General features: G+C 42.2%; 2 protein-coding genes across 2 annotated transcripts; both read left to right on the top strand.

Annotated features, from left to right (window-relative positions):
• The first annotated feature begins 1,929 nt into the window (after positions 1-1,929).
• LOC132953885 (ectonucleotide pyrophosphatase/phosphodiesterase family member 7-like) lies at positions 1,930-7,936 on the top strand. Its single transcript, XM_061026235.1, has 6 exons — positions 1,930-2,263; positions 2,700-2,845; positions 4,162-4,791; positions 6,695-6,926; positions 7,441-7,564; positions 7,725-7,936. The coding sequence occupies exons 1-6, from the start codon at positions 2,026-2,028 to the stop codon at positions 7,780-7,782; spliced, it is 1,428 nt and encodes a 475-aa protein (XP_060882218.1). The 5' UTR covers positions 1,930-2,025; the 3' UTR covers positions 7,783-7,936.
• A 1,280-nt stretch (positions 7,937-9,216) lies between these two features.
• Positions 9,217-15,992, top strand: cbx2 (chromobox homolog 2 (Drosophila Pc class)). Its single transcript, XM_061065899.1, has 5 exons — positions 9,217-9,354; positions 9,454-9,497; positions 11,857-11,922; positions 12,424-12,493; positions 12,566-15,992. The coding sequence occupies exons 1-5, from the start codon at positions 9,283-9,285 to the stop codon at positions 13,895-13,897; spliced, it is 1,584 nt and encodes a 527-aa protein (XP_060921882.1). The 5' UTR covers positions 9,217-9,282; the 3' UTR covers positions 13,898-15,992.
• The last annotated feature ends 543 nt before the right edge of the window (positions 15,993-16,535 follow it).

Genomic DNA, 16,535 nt, shown 5'->3' with positions numbered 1-16,535 from the left:
TATGTTGTATTTAATCTTTCATATTTAAGACTAGAAATAATGCTAAAGTTAAATCCTGGATGTATATATATTTATTCTTAGTGTTTATATTTTTAGTGCTTATTTACTTTGTATTTAATATTATATTGTGTATATTTGCTAATATTGTGTGTTTGGATAAGCTGCTGCTGTAACGCCACAATTTCCCAGTTTGGGATCAATAAAGTAATTCTGTTCTATTCTATGATGGGAAAAAATGGAGTTACATGTGACATTCTGGGCTGTGACCACTAGGTGGCATAAACGAACATGCAAGTAGTCATGCATTGCATTGATGGACATGAAGTTCAAGCCATGCCTTGACTTCTCGTTCTGTTTCTTCCCCCTATCACTAGATGGCACTATGACTGTGACAAAATCCTATAAGTAGATCTGTTAAGGGCAGAACTGTCAAGTTCAAGGGGCACTTAACACTTAATTTAGCAAAAATTAAATATCTAATATTTCACCTAGTCTGATTCCCGGATCAACTTTAGTGAGTTTTGGGGCCTTTTAAAGCTGCCAAATGTTCAATAAGTTCAGCAGAAAAAATTGCTTTCCAATGGGTTATCTCACTGCTTTTGGTGCTCCGACCCTGATCATTTATAGTATGATCTTAGATGGTGTCCAGAGAATGGTGCAAAGATATAACAGTCTGATACAGAAGTCTAATTTGTCCCTGCAAATCCAACCTGGAAAATATCTTTTATATTGTTAACAGGAAATGTCCATGTTCTGGCTGAATGTGATGACGCTGTGTTTGTCTTTTGGGAAGTGGTGCTACAGTGGTTGTGTATCGGCAGCAGGGAGTGCTAAAGGCAAAAAAATAATAAAACCTGACTGTCTTTTTTTTTTTTCTCCAAGAATGTGTGAGGCTCCCTGTGGAGTCCCTGTGCAGAGATTGAGAGGGTCAGATAAAGTTTGCTTGCCCCTCAAGTTCAGGAGTGTGTGTGTGTGTGTGTTTGATAAAGTTCTCATCGCAAAGATCTGAGACTCACGGCGGTCTCAGCAGTCCACAACACTCCTTCTCCCGAAAAATCTTGCTGACATTGGACGACGAGCGCAGTATAGAGTTAATACGAGAGAGCTAATGAATATGAATGAGGTAAATGAAAGCTGATGAATGTTATCCCTTATCTCCATAAAGATTGGACGATTCCCTTGAACCTCTGCCAAGGACACACACAATAAAGAACCAATTTGAAGAGTTACCTTGTCTCGCAATTTGATGGACGTTGATAAGATTACATCACAATGAAAGTGATATATAATGTGTGGCTGAGCGGAGTATGATCTGAGTTGAAACACTGAGGGAGGGGAGGGGGTGGGGGGGGGCAGTTGGAATAGTTTGTCCATTGCAGGAATCAATGTAGATCTTTTAAAAATATCCCGGGGCTAAAACACACATTAGGGTTATTAAAATGAATATGTCTATTAGAGTCGTTTCTCCCCCCCCCCCCCCCCCCCCCCAGAGACCACTGCTAGTTGACGAAGAGATATGTACTCTCATTTTCCTCTTCATTTTCCCGGTGTCAGATCAATCATGCGCCATCCCAACTCAAGGTGAAAGCCATCAAAGTGCCATTCCCTCATTGTCAATGATATACAGGAAACTCCGAAGCACAGACGGGCGCGCAGACAAACAGAAAGACAGCATCAACAAGCGAGTTAAAAGGGAAACAAACAGCCGGGATGCCCGGGGAGATTAATCTGCTTTTACTGCCAGTCCTCAAGAGCAAAACATGGGGGGGGGGGGAATGAAACTCACTGTTAACACAAGTCCCATCTGTAAAAAAAAAAGTGGCTCATAAACATCACCAGGTTGAAAGTGCTCAGATAATGTCTGTCCAATCTGTGAGATAAGATAAGTTGGAGAAACTTTGCTCAGGGGCTGTTGTCTTTGGAGTCCTCAGGTGAGACTCAAAGGAGGCGGATCCTCTTACAAATAAGCGCTTCAAGCTCGAGGATAGATTCAGTTCAAGACCTGTGAAGTGGCTGTTTTTCACCATGTTGTGGACCGCCGGTCTGAGCCTCCTCTGGGCCCTGTGCGTCCTCGGAGCCCCCGCGAACAAACAGACGAGACAGAAGGTGCTGCTGATCTCCTTCGACGGCTTCCGCTGGGATTACGACCGCGACGTGGACACGCCGCACCTCGACAAAATGGCCGGGGACGGAGTGAAAGCTCTGTATGTCACACCTCCTTACCTCACCATCACCAGCCCTTCACACTTCACCCTCTTGACAGGTAAAGTGTTTCATTTTCTACAACGGTGCTCCCAGTTGGCAAGGGGGATCTGCATATCATGGCAGAGTGGGAACCAGCTCTGGGTTTAGCTCGGGATTGGAAAAAAAAAGCCAAGGGAAAAAGGAATTAGTTGTAATTGAATGTCCCAGGGTCCAACAGCTTTTATAGCTGAGTAAGATAATTATACTTGGATGACTGAGGGAAAGAATTCTGTGCTCCCCTTTTCTTATTTTGACTCTCAAATCATCAGCGCCAGCTAAAGGAAATTTAACTTCCTTGAAATTAAATTCCTCTAATCTCCGAAGTTGGTCATAAGACCTTGTCCAAAAAAGCTTCATGCCACTCAGCCCCGTTAAGTTGATAGAATTTTTAATGTGAATGTGTCACGCTCTGAATAATGAGTGCACGCAAGACTGACAGTGATTCTCTTCTGTAGGCCGCTACATTGAGAACCACGGGGTAATCCACAACATGTGGTTCAACACAACCACCACTCAGACGAAGCCGTACTATCAGACTCAGTTTGTGAATGAGTGGTGGGACAATGGCAGTCTGCCTATCTGGATCACAGCGCAGAAACAGGTCTGTGCAGAAACCATTTCCAGCTTATCTCTGTGAGAGACTGTGTGGCTGTTTGCAGCGCAAGAAACAATTTCTCTTGACTAAAACACCTCAGATGGCCTGATGAATAATTTCAGGCCCAGATCATCGCAGTTATATTGCAAATTATGTCGAGGGTGTGGATGTTGACTGCATGCAAATGACAGCTGGTGAAAGGCTGCTTAAAATGTTGAGCTGTGGATTAAAGAAACATCTTTGAAATTCTGATTATGTTTCCCTTTATGTCGCTCTGAAATATGAATGGATCAACCTTTGGCATGCTGGTAAAAATGTTCATAACTTGTTCTGTTATACAGCCAGTTCCCACAACCAAATATTACATTTGGCAGCTTTGTCAGTGGCCTAATCAAGTGGCAACCTCTGATGTTGAAAAATGAAGCTGAAGTGCAAAAACACTGCAGTACCTGGAGTGTCCACTTGAGGCTCCAAAAGACACATAAGTCCCATACACATCCCATATTAAAATATCAATTTTGACTACAAAAATAAACATGCTTACAGCCTGGTTAGAATAGCACTTTTAATTTTCTGCATAGACTGTAACGGGGGAATATTTGTATAACTCATCAGTTTTTTATTTCATGAATGATAAGCATAATTATGGACGTGTCTTAGCCGTTTGTCAAGAGGCTTAAAGTCCACCTCAGCGCCAGCTCTTTGCCCGTTTCTAGGTGACTAAAAGTTAGTTTGAGAGAGCGATTATAAAGTGGTGACAGCCATGGATGGGCTTCCAAATAACCCTTAGGAAAACCAATGGGTGACATCACTCAGAATTTGTCCATCTTAATGCACAGTCCATGGGTCTCAGGCTTCAAAATACGACACTATAGGTAGTCTTCAAGCTTCACCTCTGGACCCTCTCCTCTGTCTTAATATTGTTAATTTTGCTGTTGAATGGAAGTTAACATAATAAGAATATCTTCCTGATTGGTTGGTTCAGTAGTGAAGAATGAGAAAGTGTCATTTTGAAGCCGATTGCAAAACAGCTAGCCAACCACCATTTATCAAAATCTCATTTGTTGAATTTGGTGGACTTCTTAAACTCTTGCAATGTAAAGTATTTCTTAGCAAGCTGTATATAAAGTTTAACAGAATGTCATATAATTACTACTATTTACTTTTCTGATGAGTTTTGCATGTGTAAAACTGCCCACCAGGGGGATATATGTAGAACATCATGTTTTAAAACATAGGGCCACTGACAAAGCTGCTGCATTCTGGGAGTCTGGAGTCAGAACTAGATGCATATTTACGTGTCTCTTTTTCTACCCTTCCAGGGGCTAAAAGCTGGCTCCCTTCATTTCCCTGGCACAGCTTCCAGTTACCAGGGACAGGTTGCCGTGGTGCGGGAAGTGGAGCCCTTGCTCTACAACTACAAAAACGAGACTGCATGGAGGATGAATTCTGACAAGGTCATGGGCTGGTTCAGAGACCAGAATCTGGACTTTGTATCCCTGTACTTTGGCGAGCCAGACGGCACGGGTCACAGATACGGCCCCGACTCTCCGGAACGTCGGGAGATGGTGAGGCAAGTGGACCGCACGGTGGGATACATCCGACACTCGGCCGAGCGACACGGGCTGAGCGACCGCCTGAACATCATCATCACGGCGGACCACGGCATGACTTCGGTGTACCGCAACGGCCTGGTGGAAGAAATCACCCTGTTCAATATACCCGGCTTCTCTTTCGGCGACCTGGCCTTTCACCTGGTGGACTTTGGCCCTTCTGGGATGCTGCTGCCCAAGCCGGGGAAGCTGGAGAAGGTTTACAACGCCTTGAAGGGTTCCCATCCACACCTCCATGTGTACAAGAAGGAAGAGATGCCAGAGCGTTTCCACTTTGCCAAGAATGATCGTATCCTCCCCATCGTTTTATGGGCTGACTCAGGATATGTCATCAACGGGGTGGGTGGATGGAGTCAAATTTTCTTCTCTGATAGTTTAATAAATGGGAGCGTGCCTATGTTCCCACAGCCCTATGTTCCCACATTTCCTTTTTCATAAATTTGAATCAGATATTATCCCCCTTTCTCCCAATTTGGTAGCCAATTACACCCAATTAACCCCTAACCCTAACCCTAACAATCTTAGAAATGTGGGAACATAGGGCTGTGGGACCATTGGGCTGTGGGAACATAGGGCTGACCCCTAATGAACAGCCAATTCTTGAGATGAGAGAAACATAGTAAAGCGATACAACTTGAGCCAAGAACCCAAGGCGCTTACCGGGCTTTCAGTCAGCTCCAATGCGAACCCATCTGTAGTGATGTTCTTAACATACCAGATGTTTTCTCTGATGTCACTCACTTGGTTTTGGTCATGAATGAAACATGCTGGAACATTGGGAAAGCATAGAGAGATGTGCAGCAGCAGTTTTCTACCCCAACTGCAAGTCCTATTGATTTACCCTTTAAAGTTAACAGTTACCTCAGGTCGCCATTTGTGCCCCATCGACATGCCAAGCTGCAGAGAGCCGCTCCCCAACGTGCAAACATTGCGTTGGGAAGAGCTTCTGCAACAATCACACTTGTTGCTGTAATGGTTTGGTAACTTCTTAATCCCAGTTAGTAATCAATGTGGTTATTATGGCCTATTCAACTGAATGAATGGGATTAACTGAATAGTCCTGACGTACTCACAAAAGAAAAATGATGGTGAAAGGTCTTTACACACCACCTGGTTTATACAATCCCCCCCCCACCCCACCCCCAGTCCTGACTACAAGAATACTTAAATCACCAGTTGTATTTTGCTCACTGCAAATGGTGAAACTGGACTCTTTTGAACCAGTCATATTCTAATCTTAGTACATTACAATTTTAATCAAGTGCATTTGCATGTCCTCGGGATAATCCAGGCCCGGCTGATGACATGCAGGGCTCTCGAATGCTTCATGAAGCTATTCATGCCTCAGAAATTCAAAAAAATTAGCATTTTCACTTGGCTCCGCGCTCCGCTCAGTCGTTCCACCGTGCACTAACTTTGCAACTGAATGTGTCAGTCAGCGCTGAGAGCCATTAAATCTGAATTTATTTCAAAAGACTAAAGTAATTCAATCATGAAATGGCTTCGAAATGCCGAAATGTGAGGGGGAAATAATCAGCCCTGTGGCTCCTCTGATGATGAAACGGGTAATCTAAAGTCTATAGGTTAACAGCGGCCGTGATCCTATGTATTATCTGACTCTTTGTTCACTCCCTTTATGGCCAATTTCAGTTTGATCTCAGGGAGGGATAAGCTTGCCGAGAGTGTTACTTAACAACTAAAAAAAGAGATAACCAGCCGTCCTACAATATCGACAAATCTGTCACAAGCACAATATTTACCAGACATTACCGAAGGGATTCATGTCTCTTTTTGAAAATCTTAAAATAGAGATTCAAATTCTAATCTTATTTAACCATTTTCATTGGTTGGAAGACATCACAAATAGAGAAGAGGATATAACTCTCCTTTGTGAAAGCTTTTTTTTGTTGCTTGGCCAATATCGCCCTCTGCTGACGAAAGAAGAGAAAGCAATAATATGTGAGTTCTTTTGCTGATAAGGTCCTGTTTTTTTTTTTAACTCTAATTTGCTTATAAAAATGGTACAATGTATTTGTATCTAACAAACTAGGTTCAATTTTGCAGGACGCCTTTGCAGATGTTTTTAACTTCCATGTAAGGTGTCTTTCACAAGTGTCATTGTTTGATTGTTTCATTCCACTTGTGCATTTTCCTTTGTGAATGCATATTCCTGTTTATTTTTTATCTTCTTTTGCACCATCTTAAAGTGAAGTTGTCCGTCTGTTCTTTGTGTCCCGTGCAGTATTTTCCGGTTCAGTTTAACAAAGGCGAGCACGGCTTCGACAACCAGGAGCTGGACATGAAGGCGTTCTTCAGGGCGGCGGGTCCGGCGTTTCACAAGAACCTGGAGGTGGGGCCCTTTGAGACGGTGAACATCTACGCCCTGATGTGCCACATCCTGAACATCCGGCCCGAGGTCAACGACGGCCACCTGGACGTCACCAAACACATGCTGGTTACCAGTCCTAAACCGGGTGAGTTTTTATACCTCAGACTAATGAGGCGCTCTCCCCGAGGGTGAGAAAAGTGTGTCGCTTCAGCACCTGCTCCTTCGTTATTATAGGCCATTCATCCATCATTTCCGACAACATACACCCAGATCAGATGTAAGTTTGAAAAAGGTGAAAGAAAGGAGGTCTGCAGATCTGAGGCCAAGTGGAAAAGTAGCTGTGAGGAACTTTCATTATAGGTGTTTCCTGTGGTCAAAGCGGTAGGTAGGTCTTATCTCTTTACTGATTATGTCCTATTTATTTTTATATCATTTAGTTCCTTAGTAAGGGCAGAACTCATTTATAGTCAAATAATTCAAATATTTTTAAGGGGAGAGAAGCAAATTGAGAGAAAATATCATAATGGTCCTTTAAAGATATTCCCTATCAGCTCAGATGACTGTAGGACGCTGAAACAGAGAAATAAACCAAACCTAGGAAAAAGACATTTACTTATAATAGCAACGTTTTTTCTTTGTGTTTTTTGGTTTGGTTTCAGGTGAACCTGTGAATTATCTGGAGAAAGTCTTCACCGGGCTGTCGGCAGTGGGTGGATTTCTTGTTGTAGTTTTTATAGCCATGGTGTCTCACAACATACTGAAGAAGAAACGCAGGAGTCAAAGGTAAAGACTGGGGAACTCTCTTTAAACTGGGAGGTTGACTTGTAGGACTGGGAAATTAAAGTTATTTTTTTAAGGGAGTGTTATGTATATTCATATTTATACATTATTTAACTTGTTTTTATGACTTTCAGATGTTTTAATTCTTTGTTTCTGTTTTCAGATCGGGGAGTTCAAAACATCTTCCAGAAAACGAAACTACACAACAAAGTTCATTCTAATCTTTGCAAATGAACACTTCAGTGTGAGATCAAGACACAGCTGTGTGTGAGGAAATGAACGCCCGTGTGAAGAGCACGAGGAACCAAAAAAGAAAAAAACACTGGACACAAATGAACAGAACACACAAGTAGGCCTTACAATAAAGAGGGATCACATTGTACATGTTGTAATTAATTGTTTCAAAGAAAATTCTTATTTTGAAAATCCTATACCCTTATGTTTATGTGATCGATGACGTTCCTGAATATGACTTTCCTGAATATGAGCGTCTATGATAAAAAGTAAAAGATGTAACTACTTATTTGTAATTATATAATTATATCTCATGCAAACTTAATTAGGCCTCCTGTGTAACAAGAAAAACAGGAAGTATGGCACAAATAGGCTAATTAGAATAAAAAGTCCAGCAGGAAATAGCCAAGCCTACTTTAAGAAAATGTATATATAAAATAAAAACATTAAATGCATTAGTCTCTACTCTAATGTGTGTTTTTTTTAAGTCTTATTTGAGTGGAAATGTGATGACTTTATCCCATGGTTGTAATTATTTTGATGTCTCTTCTTTCAGGTTATAATCAGGTTACAACCACTGACTGAAAATATGAAGTGCAACAAATAAACATGTAACGCTTAGAGGACGGTGGCTGCTGAGGGACATATTTCAGCAACCCCATTCACAATTGCCCGCCTCTCGTCGAGTAAAAGCGTCAAGTTAAGCACCATGGTACTGAACTTCCGGCTGTGGCTTTCAGAATAAAGTAATGCCTGTTGATCTAAATTAAGTTTTTCTCACTCTAGCCATGCATTTTAATTGCATTTATTTAAAGTCTAACTTGTAATGGAGATAAAACGTTAGGCCTACTTGAAATAATAAAATCAAAAATGTTTACCATTTCTATTTTCACGTAAAAAAAAAAGGTATCACAACATTTTACCGTTTGTATTGTCCCTAATAAAAAGTAGTGTTTTTTTATTTAACAAATGTATTAAATAACATTTGTGGTGTGCTATGCTTTGACCAATGGATTCAGATCCTACAAAAAAAACCTACTTGCAGTTGTGAGTATTTTTATGAAGCCCTAATAATGAGTGACTTCATTTAAAATACATTTTAATCAATAAACACATTTTTTTTTATCACTTTAACCTTGCTGTTTGTTTGTTGCTTTTTACCTTTACATTGTGTTTTTCTTCTTGTTTTGTTTTTTAAATCTGTTTTCAAATGGACTCCTGAGTCTGTCAATAAAGATGGTGGACAAACAAATAGCTCAACATTATGATTTTCAATTAGGCTACTAAATGAAGCCCAACATCAATGTCTTACTTTTCCACAAAAACCAACTCCTCACCGAGTATTTGACAGCGCTTTCACTACTAGACTCTTACTGTGAAGGCCAAGTCTTCAACTTCCGGTCCCGCACGAGGTGAATTCTGATTGGCTGGCAGCGCCTCTTGTCTTTTTGATAAAGGGATTCTTACTCGGGGCGAAGAAGGCAGACATGGAGGAGCTGAGCGCGGTGGGGGAGCAGGTTTTTGATGCGGAATGCATTTTAAATAAACGACTGAAAAAGGTACGAGCCGTGAAAACGTTCAAACTTTCGTCACCTCGTTTTATTCTGCAAGCAAAGCGGCTTTTCTATAAACCTTCTTCTTTGTTGGTTTTCTCTCAGGGGAAGTTGGAGTTTCTGGTGAAGTGGAGAGGATGGTCATCCAAGTGAGTACAAGTGGTGCTGCTGCCCGGAACAATGAAAACAACAACAACAACGTGTCGCTTGTTGCTTCAACTTAAACTGTTGCTGTAACCTTACTCACTTCTTCACAAAACACCGACTGAACAACAAATGTGGCGGGATGTGCTAACATTTTGTTTCTGTCGCATTTCAGCTAACAGCCTTTACAGTTTCTCTCCTTTTGTTCATAACAACTCCAATTTGGGAAGTTAGCGGAAAGCTAATTAAAATATGCTAAATCAGCTATTTTCCATTTGTACTAAACCTCCTTTTTTTTTTTTTTTTTTAGTTATCGTGACGTTTATGTATTTTTTTTTATCCGATTTATTAAAGTTGTTTTGTGTATGACTAACAAAACAAGCGGCCAAATTCAAAATGTGTTAAATATTTAATTTATAATCACTTTATAGAAGGTTAGAAGCTGTGGTATACTCTTCATTTTTCCCCAAAATGTTTCTTTTAAGTGGCCTGTGTTAAAAACAGTGTTTTTTAAGACTACTCTTGCATATTTAGTTAAAGCATACCAGCCTAGAGACAGAGTAGGGAGGGTCCTCCCTTCACCATCCTTGCAGCATGCTACAAAATATTGTCAATAATTAATTGGTGTGAATCAGAGAAGATTTAGAAGTGTGTATACGCTGCACTACTCCACTGGTTAGATGTATTACTCAATTACAAATGGTGATTTTGCGACGCTTTCCCTCTGCTGCTTGTAAGAGCTCCACTCTGCCTTCATTTCTTGTCACTTGGCCTTTTCTGTTCACTCCACATTGTTGCTGTAATCCACCATCAATGCACACTGTTGCCTGCCAGCTCCATGGCTTTCTGTTAGACCCACATCCTTTGTGTGTGTTAATGTGTGTGTGTGCAAGGGGAAGGGGTGGGGGTTGATTATTTCACCGGGGACTGCTGATCAGAATGGGCCATTCAACAACAAGTGATGAGGGGAAAGGCTGTTACACATGCATGTGGTTCAGATCACTCTGAGAGGAGACAAAGTGGATCCATTTTTCAGTTTGTTTGTGGCGCAAAACAAGTTCTTATTCCCCTGCATGAATACAAGTTATCACATGTTTACGCCCAGTCATCAGGACACTCCACAGATGCTTCAATTTCAAATCAAGACAAAAATATGTAAAAGGTCAGATTGAAATGAAGCAAGTTGGTAATGTGCAGGTGCTAAAAAAGCAGCAGATGCCCCCATGGCGTGTCATTCCAAGAACTATTTTTGTTATTTTCACGACTTCCCATAAATGTCAGAGCTCTTTCATGACCTAAAAAAAGTTCTTCCTTCCTGTCGTGTTCACAAAGACTAAAAACAGAACTGGTTCGGTGGCCGTGGGAGGCGAGTTGTGAAGTCTCAATTTCCCGTTCTCTCATGCATCGTCTCTTTTATTAGTCTGGAAATATTTATTTTTTTTGGTCTTGTTGTCTTTTATTTTGAAAGAGCAATTAACAAGCTTGCTAACTTCTCATCTCCTGCTGTAATTCGTTTGGATTGTACGGTTCTATTTAAAGCAAAGGAGTCTTAATTTAGAGCAGGAATTTGCTCGTTCAGTCGACCACGTCATCGCACCGCTCGTCGCAACCAGAATGATTCATAATCTGGGCTTCAGTGTCGGTCAAATGTTACGCTCAAACTGCAACTCAGCCGCCGTCCAATAGCCGGGGTTGTAGCTCCTGGAGATGGACCTGTTCTCCCGGATCTACAACCCAGATGTAAACAAGCACAGTAAACAGATAGCATCATGGAGGGGCGACGCGGTTTGACAGTATTTTGATCTAAAAGGTTCTGTGAAGCTGGGTCAGGTTAAACTGGGAATATCGACCAGACCAATGCATAATTACATTTATCACCGGCATGACGATGTTATCCTGCAGGGAGGGACGAATGCTGGCGTTGCTAACATTAGCCTCACTCAGTAGACCAAATGATATTATCTATCCAGCTGACGATTTAGAACAAGTTGTGATACATTTTGGCTGTTATCTGAGTGTTTCTTACCTTAAGAATAGTCGTTTAAAAAACATAATATTTCCGTTTTACCAACCAGGAAATGAGTTGGCTTGAAACATCCCTTATTTATAGCATACTTACACTATAAGGTGTTCTTGCTTAATAACAGATTTCAGCTTTCTGGAGCTTACTTGATCGGACATGAATGACACACCTTTCCTCCATTGATGAGTCAGTTACTGTCTGTTTAGACAACTTCTCTGAATCTGACTTTTAGCGTCTCCACCACTTAGGACAGAATTTACATGTCGCCTTGCACGACGGCCTACATTCATAGTTTTACATGACACTATGATAATTGACACTTTTCATTTTGTTTCTTTCAGACACAACAGCTGGGAGCCCCAAGAAAACATCCTGGACCCGAGACTGTTGGCAGCATTCAACAAGAAGTGAGTGTCCTGTTTTTTATTTTTTTTATTTAGACATCAAGAAACAATTTAAAGTGACTTGCACACGCTGGTGAATGTTGTTTGACCTGCATTTATGGACCTGTTGTATTCACATTAATGGATTTTAAGGACTTCACCTCAGAAAGTATAAGCAGAAGTATGGAAAACATTTGAGACAGGTCAGATCTCGGTCTAATTATCGCACGTTACAGGTAGTTACATTGTTATTGTCCCAGAGAGGCAGTTTGGTTTGCAACAGAAGTCCAGACAGGTAATGTGTGGAGCAATTGTAATCAATCATTTTTTTGTAAACGTACTTTAGATTCTACTTTTATTAGTTGAGTACCTTATTTATCATCTATTTTATGGTTTGAACGCTGGCAAATACACACTTAGTCAAGCCAATCCACAAAAGAAGGATTTTAGAATAATGTGGATCTTTTTAATAGTCAAAGGCTCAATTTCCCAGTAAGCATTTGTTGACATTTTCTTCTTACACAGAGAGCAAGAAAAGGAGCTTCTGATTCGCAAGAAAGGGAAAAGACCAAGAGGAAGGCCACGGAAAATAGTAGTAAGTAAAAAACAAAAGTGTTTTTCTTTGGTTTCTGGGTTTATAAAGTCTAATATTTGTTCTTTAATTTAGGAAAATGTGCCTGAGGATACAAAGCCAAGCAGCTCTTCATCTGCCTCCTCCTCCTCCTCGGACTCCTCATCCTCCTGCTCGTCCTCAGACTCCTCCTCGGACGACGACGACGACGACAGCAGCAATGTGAAACAGGCCAACCCGACCGGCAGAACACGAGACCTCCACCCCGTCCCTCAGAAGAAGGCGCAGATTGTGGTGGCGAAACAGGAGCCGCCCAAAAAACGAAGCAAGAAACCGGACGTGAAGGAATTCCAACAGAGCAAGGGCGCGCGCAAAACCCTGAAGGGGTCTAAAGATTCTGATCTTCCAGGAGTGATAAAGAAGCCCGTTCACCCGGCGAGCTTCACCTTCATGGGGTTCCATCGGGGCTCGCCTCGGGATACAGCGGCTGGTCAGAACAGGGGCTCTCTGACCCAGGGAGGGGCGGTTAAAAGCTCGCAGAGTTCTGTGGTTTCCGGGAGGTCAGTCCAACCCGCCGCCTCCCCCTCCATGAACAAATCAAGCCAGAGCAGGAATGTCAGCGAGGGTAAACTGTCTGTCTCTGGTGTGAACAGCGGGACGAGTCTGGATTTGAAAGCAGCTGCGAGTAAATCAAAAGGGGTAGCAGCTTTGAATTTAAATACTTCCAAACACCCCATTCAAGGCACCACTCAGCACACTCTAAGTTCCCCCAATGGACAAAAGAAACCGCAGACCCCTGTGTCAACACTGCAGCGGATACCCAATACTAAAGCTATGGCGTCCATACCATCCAAGACCGCCTATTCCAGTCAAGGTTCTGGTCTTCAGCCTCTCAACCTTCAGAACAAGCTTGTGCAAAGGAACAATGCTCCTGGGAATGGAACTACTCCAGGATCAGGTCTGAGAAATGCTACAAATCCAGCAAGAAAGACTACCGTAGCGCAAAATCAGGAGTATAATCTTCCTAAAAGTCCGGCGACGCCTGGGCGATTACCCACCAGGAAGAACCAGCCCGGAGCGGACAAAGTCACAGAGACGACTGAAATCCAAGGCAAGCTGGAGAAGAGCGGCCTGCAGAAATCCACCACGGAGATCCAGAGCCAGCGGGAGAGATCGGCCTCCAAAGACGGCAAGAACGCCAAAATGAACGACATGAGCACGGGCGAGGACGAGAGCAGCTCGGACTCGGACCAGGATTCTTCCTACACCGGGCAGGATCGCGCAGGGGCGATCCAGAACCAGGACTGGAAGCCGACAAGGAGTCTGATTGAACACGTGTTTGTCACGGATGTCACCGCTAATCTGGTTACCGTCACAGTCAAGGAGTCGCCCACCAGCGTGGGATTCTTCAGCATTCGTAATTACTGAAACTGCAAACCAGATGGGCTTTGAAGCGTACAGAGTGGTGTTTTTTTTTTTTTTTAGATAAACCTTCTGCTGGAAAATTCCCGAGGAATGCGTCAAGGAATGGAAGTTAATTTTGCTCTTGGACTCGTTTCAGTCAAATAGCTATTTGAAGGTTAAGAGAATGGGCTGGACATCCGTGATTGTGTTAATTTATTTGCCCGTTTCTGCATACTTTTACCCCCAAAGTGGCTGTAGAAGAAGGACACTACCCATCTGCATTTGGGTCCTACCTGCTCGCCTCAAAAGAGACAATTCTTTGTGGTTTCAGCGGGTCCAACATTTGTTTCGTCACTGGCATCCTGGAGAATCGTAAATGATTCTTCATATTAAACATTTTTATAGTATAAACTAGCATTCATACATTCCTTCCGGTTCATCTATTGTGTTTTATTGTTGAAAGGTGATCTAATGAAGAAAATATGGAAGGACTGGTTTAGTGTGTTTTTAAATCGGTAGAAAACATTTAGCTCACAATGCGTCAATGTTTTTAATCCAAATCACTCGATAGCTAATGTAGACCAGTTTTTTTTTATTCTTGGTATAGTATTGTTTATTGATAAGTTAGCTACCTCTTTTTCCTACGTCTGCTGCATATTCATTTCTCGTGGGATTGGGAAACCTCTCCCTCCAGGGTATATATCACTGTGTCCTTTATAGTATTTTTTATATAGCTCGAAATGTATTGGACTTCCGTTTCTTGTTTAATTACCAGCGACCAACTCGATCGGCAGCCAGGCAACGGATTCTTTAGTGTCATGAAAAAACTCAATTAAAAGAGACTGATTGATTCTAACTGATGAGTACCCTACTCAACATATCAACAGAACAATTGGATTGCAAAGTTCAGCACGTTTGGACAGGACCCGATATCGCTTGGGTTTTTCCATCATGAGGATAAGACTCCTGTCCTTGCATCACTTTGACCTCCAGGGTTTTCACCAGCAACGTTTCTCTTCTCAGACGATATACCTGTTGATGCCTCGCCGTCAAAGCGTCCCATCAGCCTTTGCGTTGGCTTCAGGCATCTGCTTTGAAGTCATTGTGGGGAAAGGGTTGGGCGTGGACAAAGCCCTGACAATAAAACGTTGGGCATTGTTTGTAACTGACCACAAGACTCCAGATGTCACTCTGTATGCTGCTTGGGCGTATCAAAACAAAATGCCATGTTTGTTTTTTTTGTGCTTGCAGCAGCTGCAGATGTCTCATTTCACCACCAACCACCCACCCACCCACCCACCTGCCTGCCTGCATGGGTACAAGAGCTGCAGGCCTGGCCCTCCCAGATAAAGAGAGAAAAAAAATGTTTTTTTTATCTGATGTGACGGAAAAGAAACCGCAACAATGTGCGCTACTTTCGGCTCCCACGAGAGGAGTTCAGCAACCAAGCACTTCGTACTGAACTCTTCTGTCTGCCCCTGTGCCTTTCTTCTTCTCAGAGACTAAACACACAAAAAAAGGCATTACCCCAAAGATAGCTAGAATTTCAGGTCGTTCAATGGGAGAGCCCCCCCCCCCCCCCAGAGTAAAGCACGGAGACGGACCATCTTTATTTTCTTAGCCGGGTTGCTGTGACCCGGGAAAAAAAAAAAAAGTCTCGTCGGTAGACTAAACAGGAATGCAAAGGGCCGGACAAACACCTGATGCCTTATGGAAACAATGCGCCTTACAAAAAGTTCTCAAGGTAGTTCCCATTTCGCACTGGCCAAAAACAACAGAAGTGCTTTCTCATCTTAAATGAGCTGCAGATAAAACTGCACAGGATTTGGATGTTTCTCTTCCAAATGACATCAGAGGTGATCATCGCCATGGGTTACGGCATTAGACTATGGTTTTTATTGATTCTACTTTTCTTAACTGACGGGGGGGTGAAAAAATGACCTTGGCCTAAATGTGTTTCCCAGTTTTGTTTTAGATCTACTAACCATCTCAAGAGAACGTTTTCCCTCTTTACAATCTATTTATTACACATCATGAGCCCTCCTCCAGGGTAAGACGGTGTCATCAGTCCTTGTATTGGGCCACATGTCGAAATCGACTAATAAATGGTACAACCTTTTGTCGGACGTTGGTGTTTCTTTTTGGTCTTCCTTTTTTTCTTTTTGTGATTTATTTATCAAGTATGAATGCCGATCACATCCTGGTTCGATCCTCATTGAATGTGAACCTTTGGAACCTTTATCAGGTCTGATTAAAACAGTTATTATTCAGAGTTTTCTCTGTTTTACATACAAGACTTTTGAGTCGATAAACACACTGTAAATTTCTCTGTTGTGGGATAAATAAAGGATTATCTTATCTTAAACTCAAAAAACAAACTGACACTGATACGTGTCTTTAAGTGTAGCCCAATTCATCTTGTCTACAGTGCGCTTAGATGTCAAATATGGGACATGGAAATACCAAATCACTGATTTCTGCTGATCAGAGATTTACTGACATTACTAAAATGTCACGACTGGATTTGATTTTTTAACCCCATGTTGTCCTGGGGGGACAGGGCCTTCTCCATTGCCGCTCCTACCCTATGGAACTCACTCCCAAAGAGCATCAGAGACCCCCCCCCCTCCCTTTCTACCTTCAAGAAACGTCTAAAAACTCA

This window comes from Labrus mixtus, chromosome 20 (assembly GCF_963584025.1).
Source record: "Labrus mixtus chromosome 20, fLabMix1.1, whole genome shotgun sequence".
NCBI classification, from domain to species: domain Eukaryota; kingdom Metazoa; phylum Chordata; class Actinopteri; order Labriformes; family Labridae; genus Labrus; species Labrus mixtus.
The sequence above is the reverse complement of the archived record's forward strand: the minus strand, read 5'-3'. Positions and strand labels throughout refer to the sequence as shown.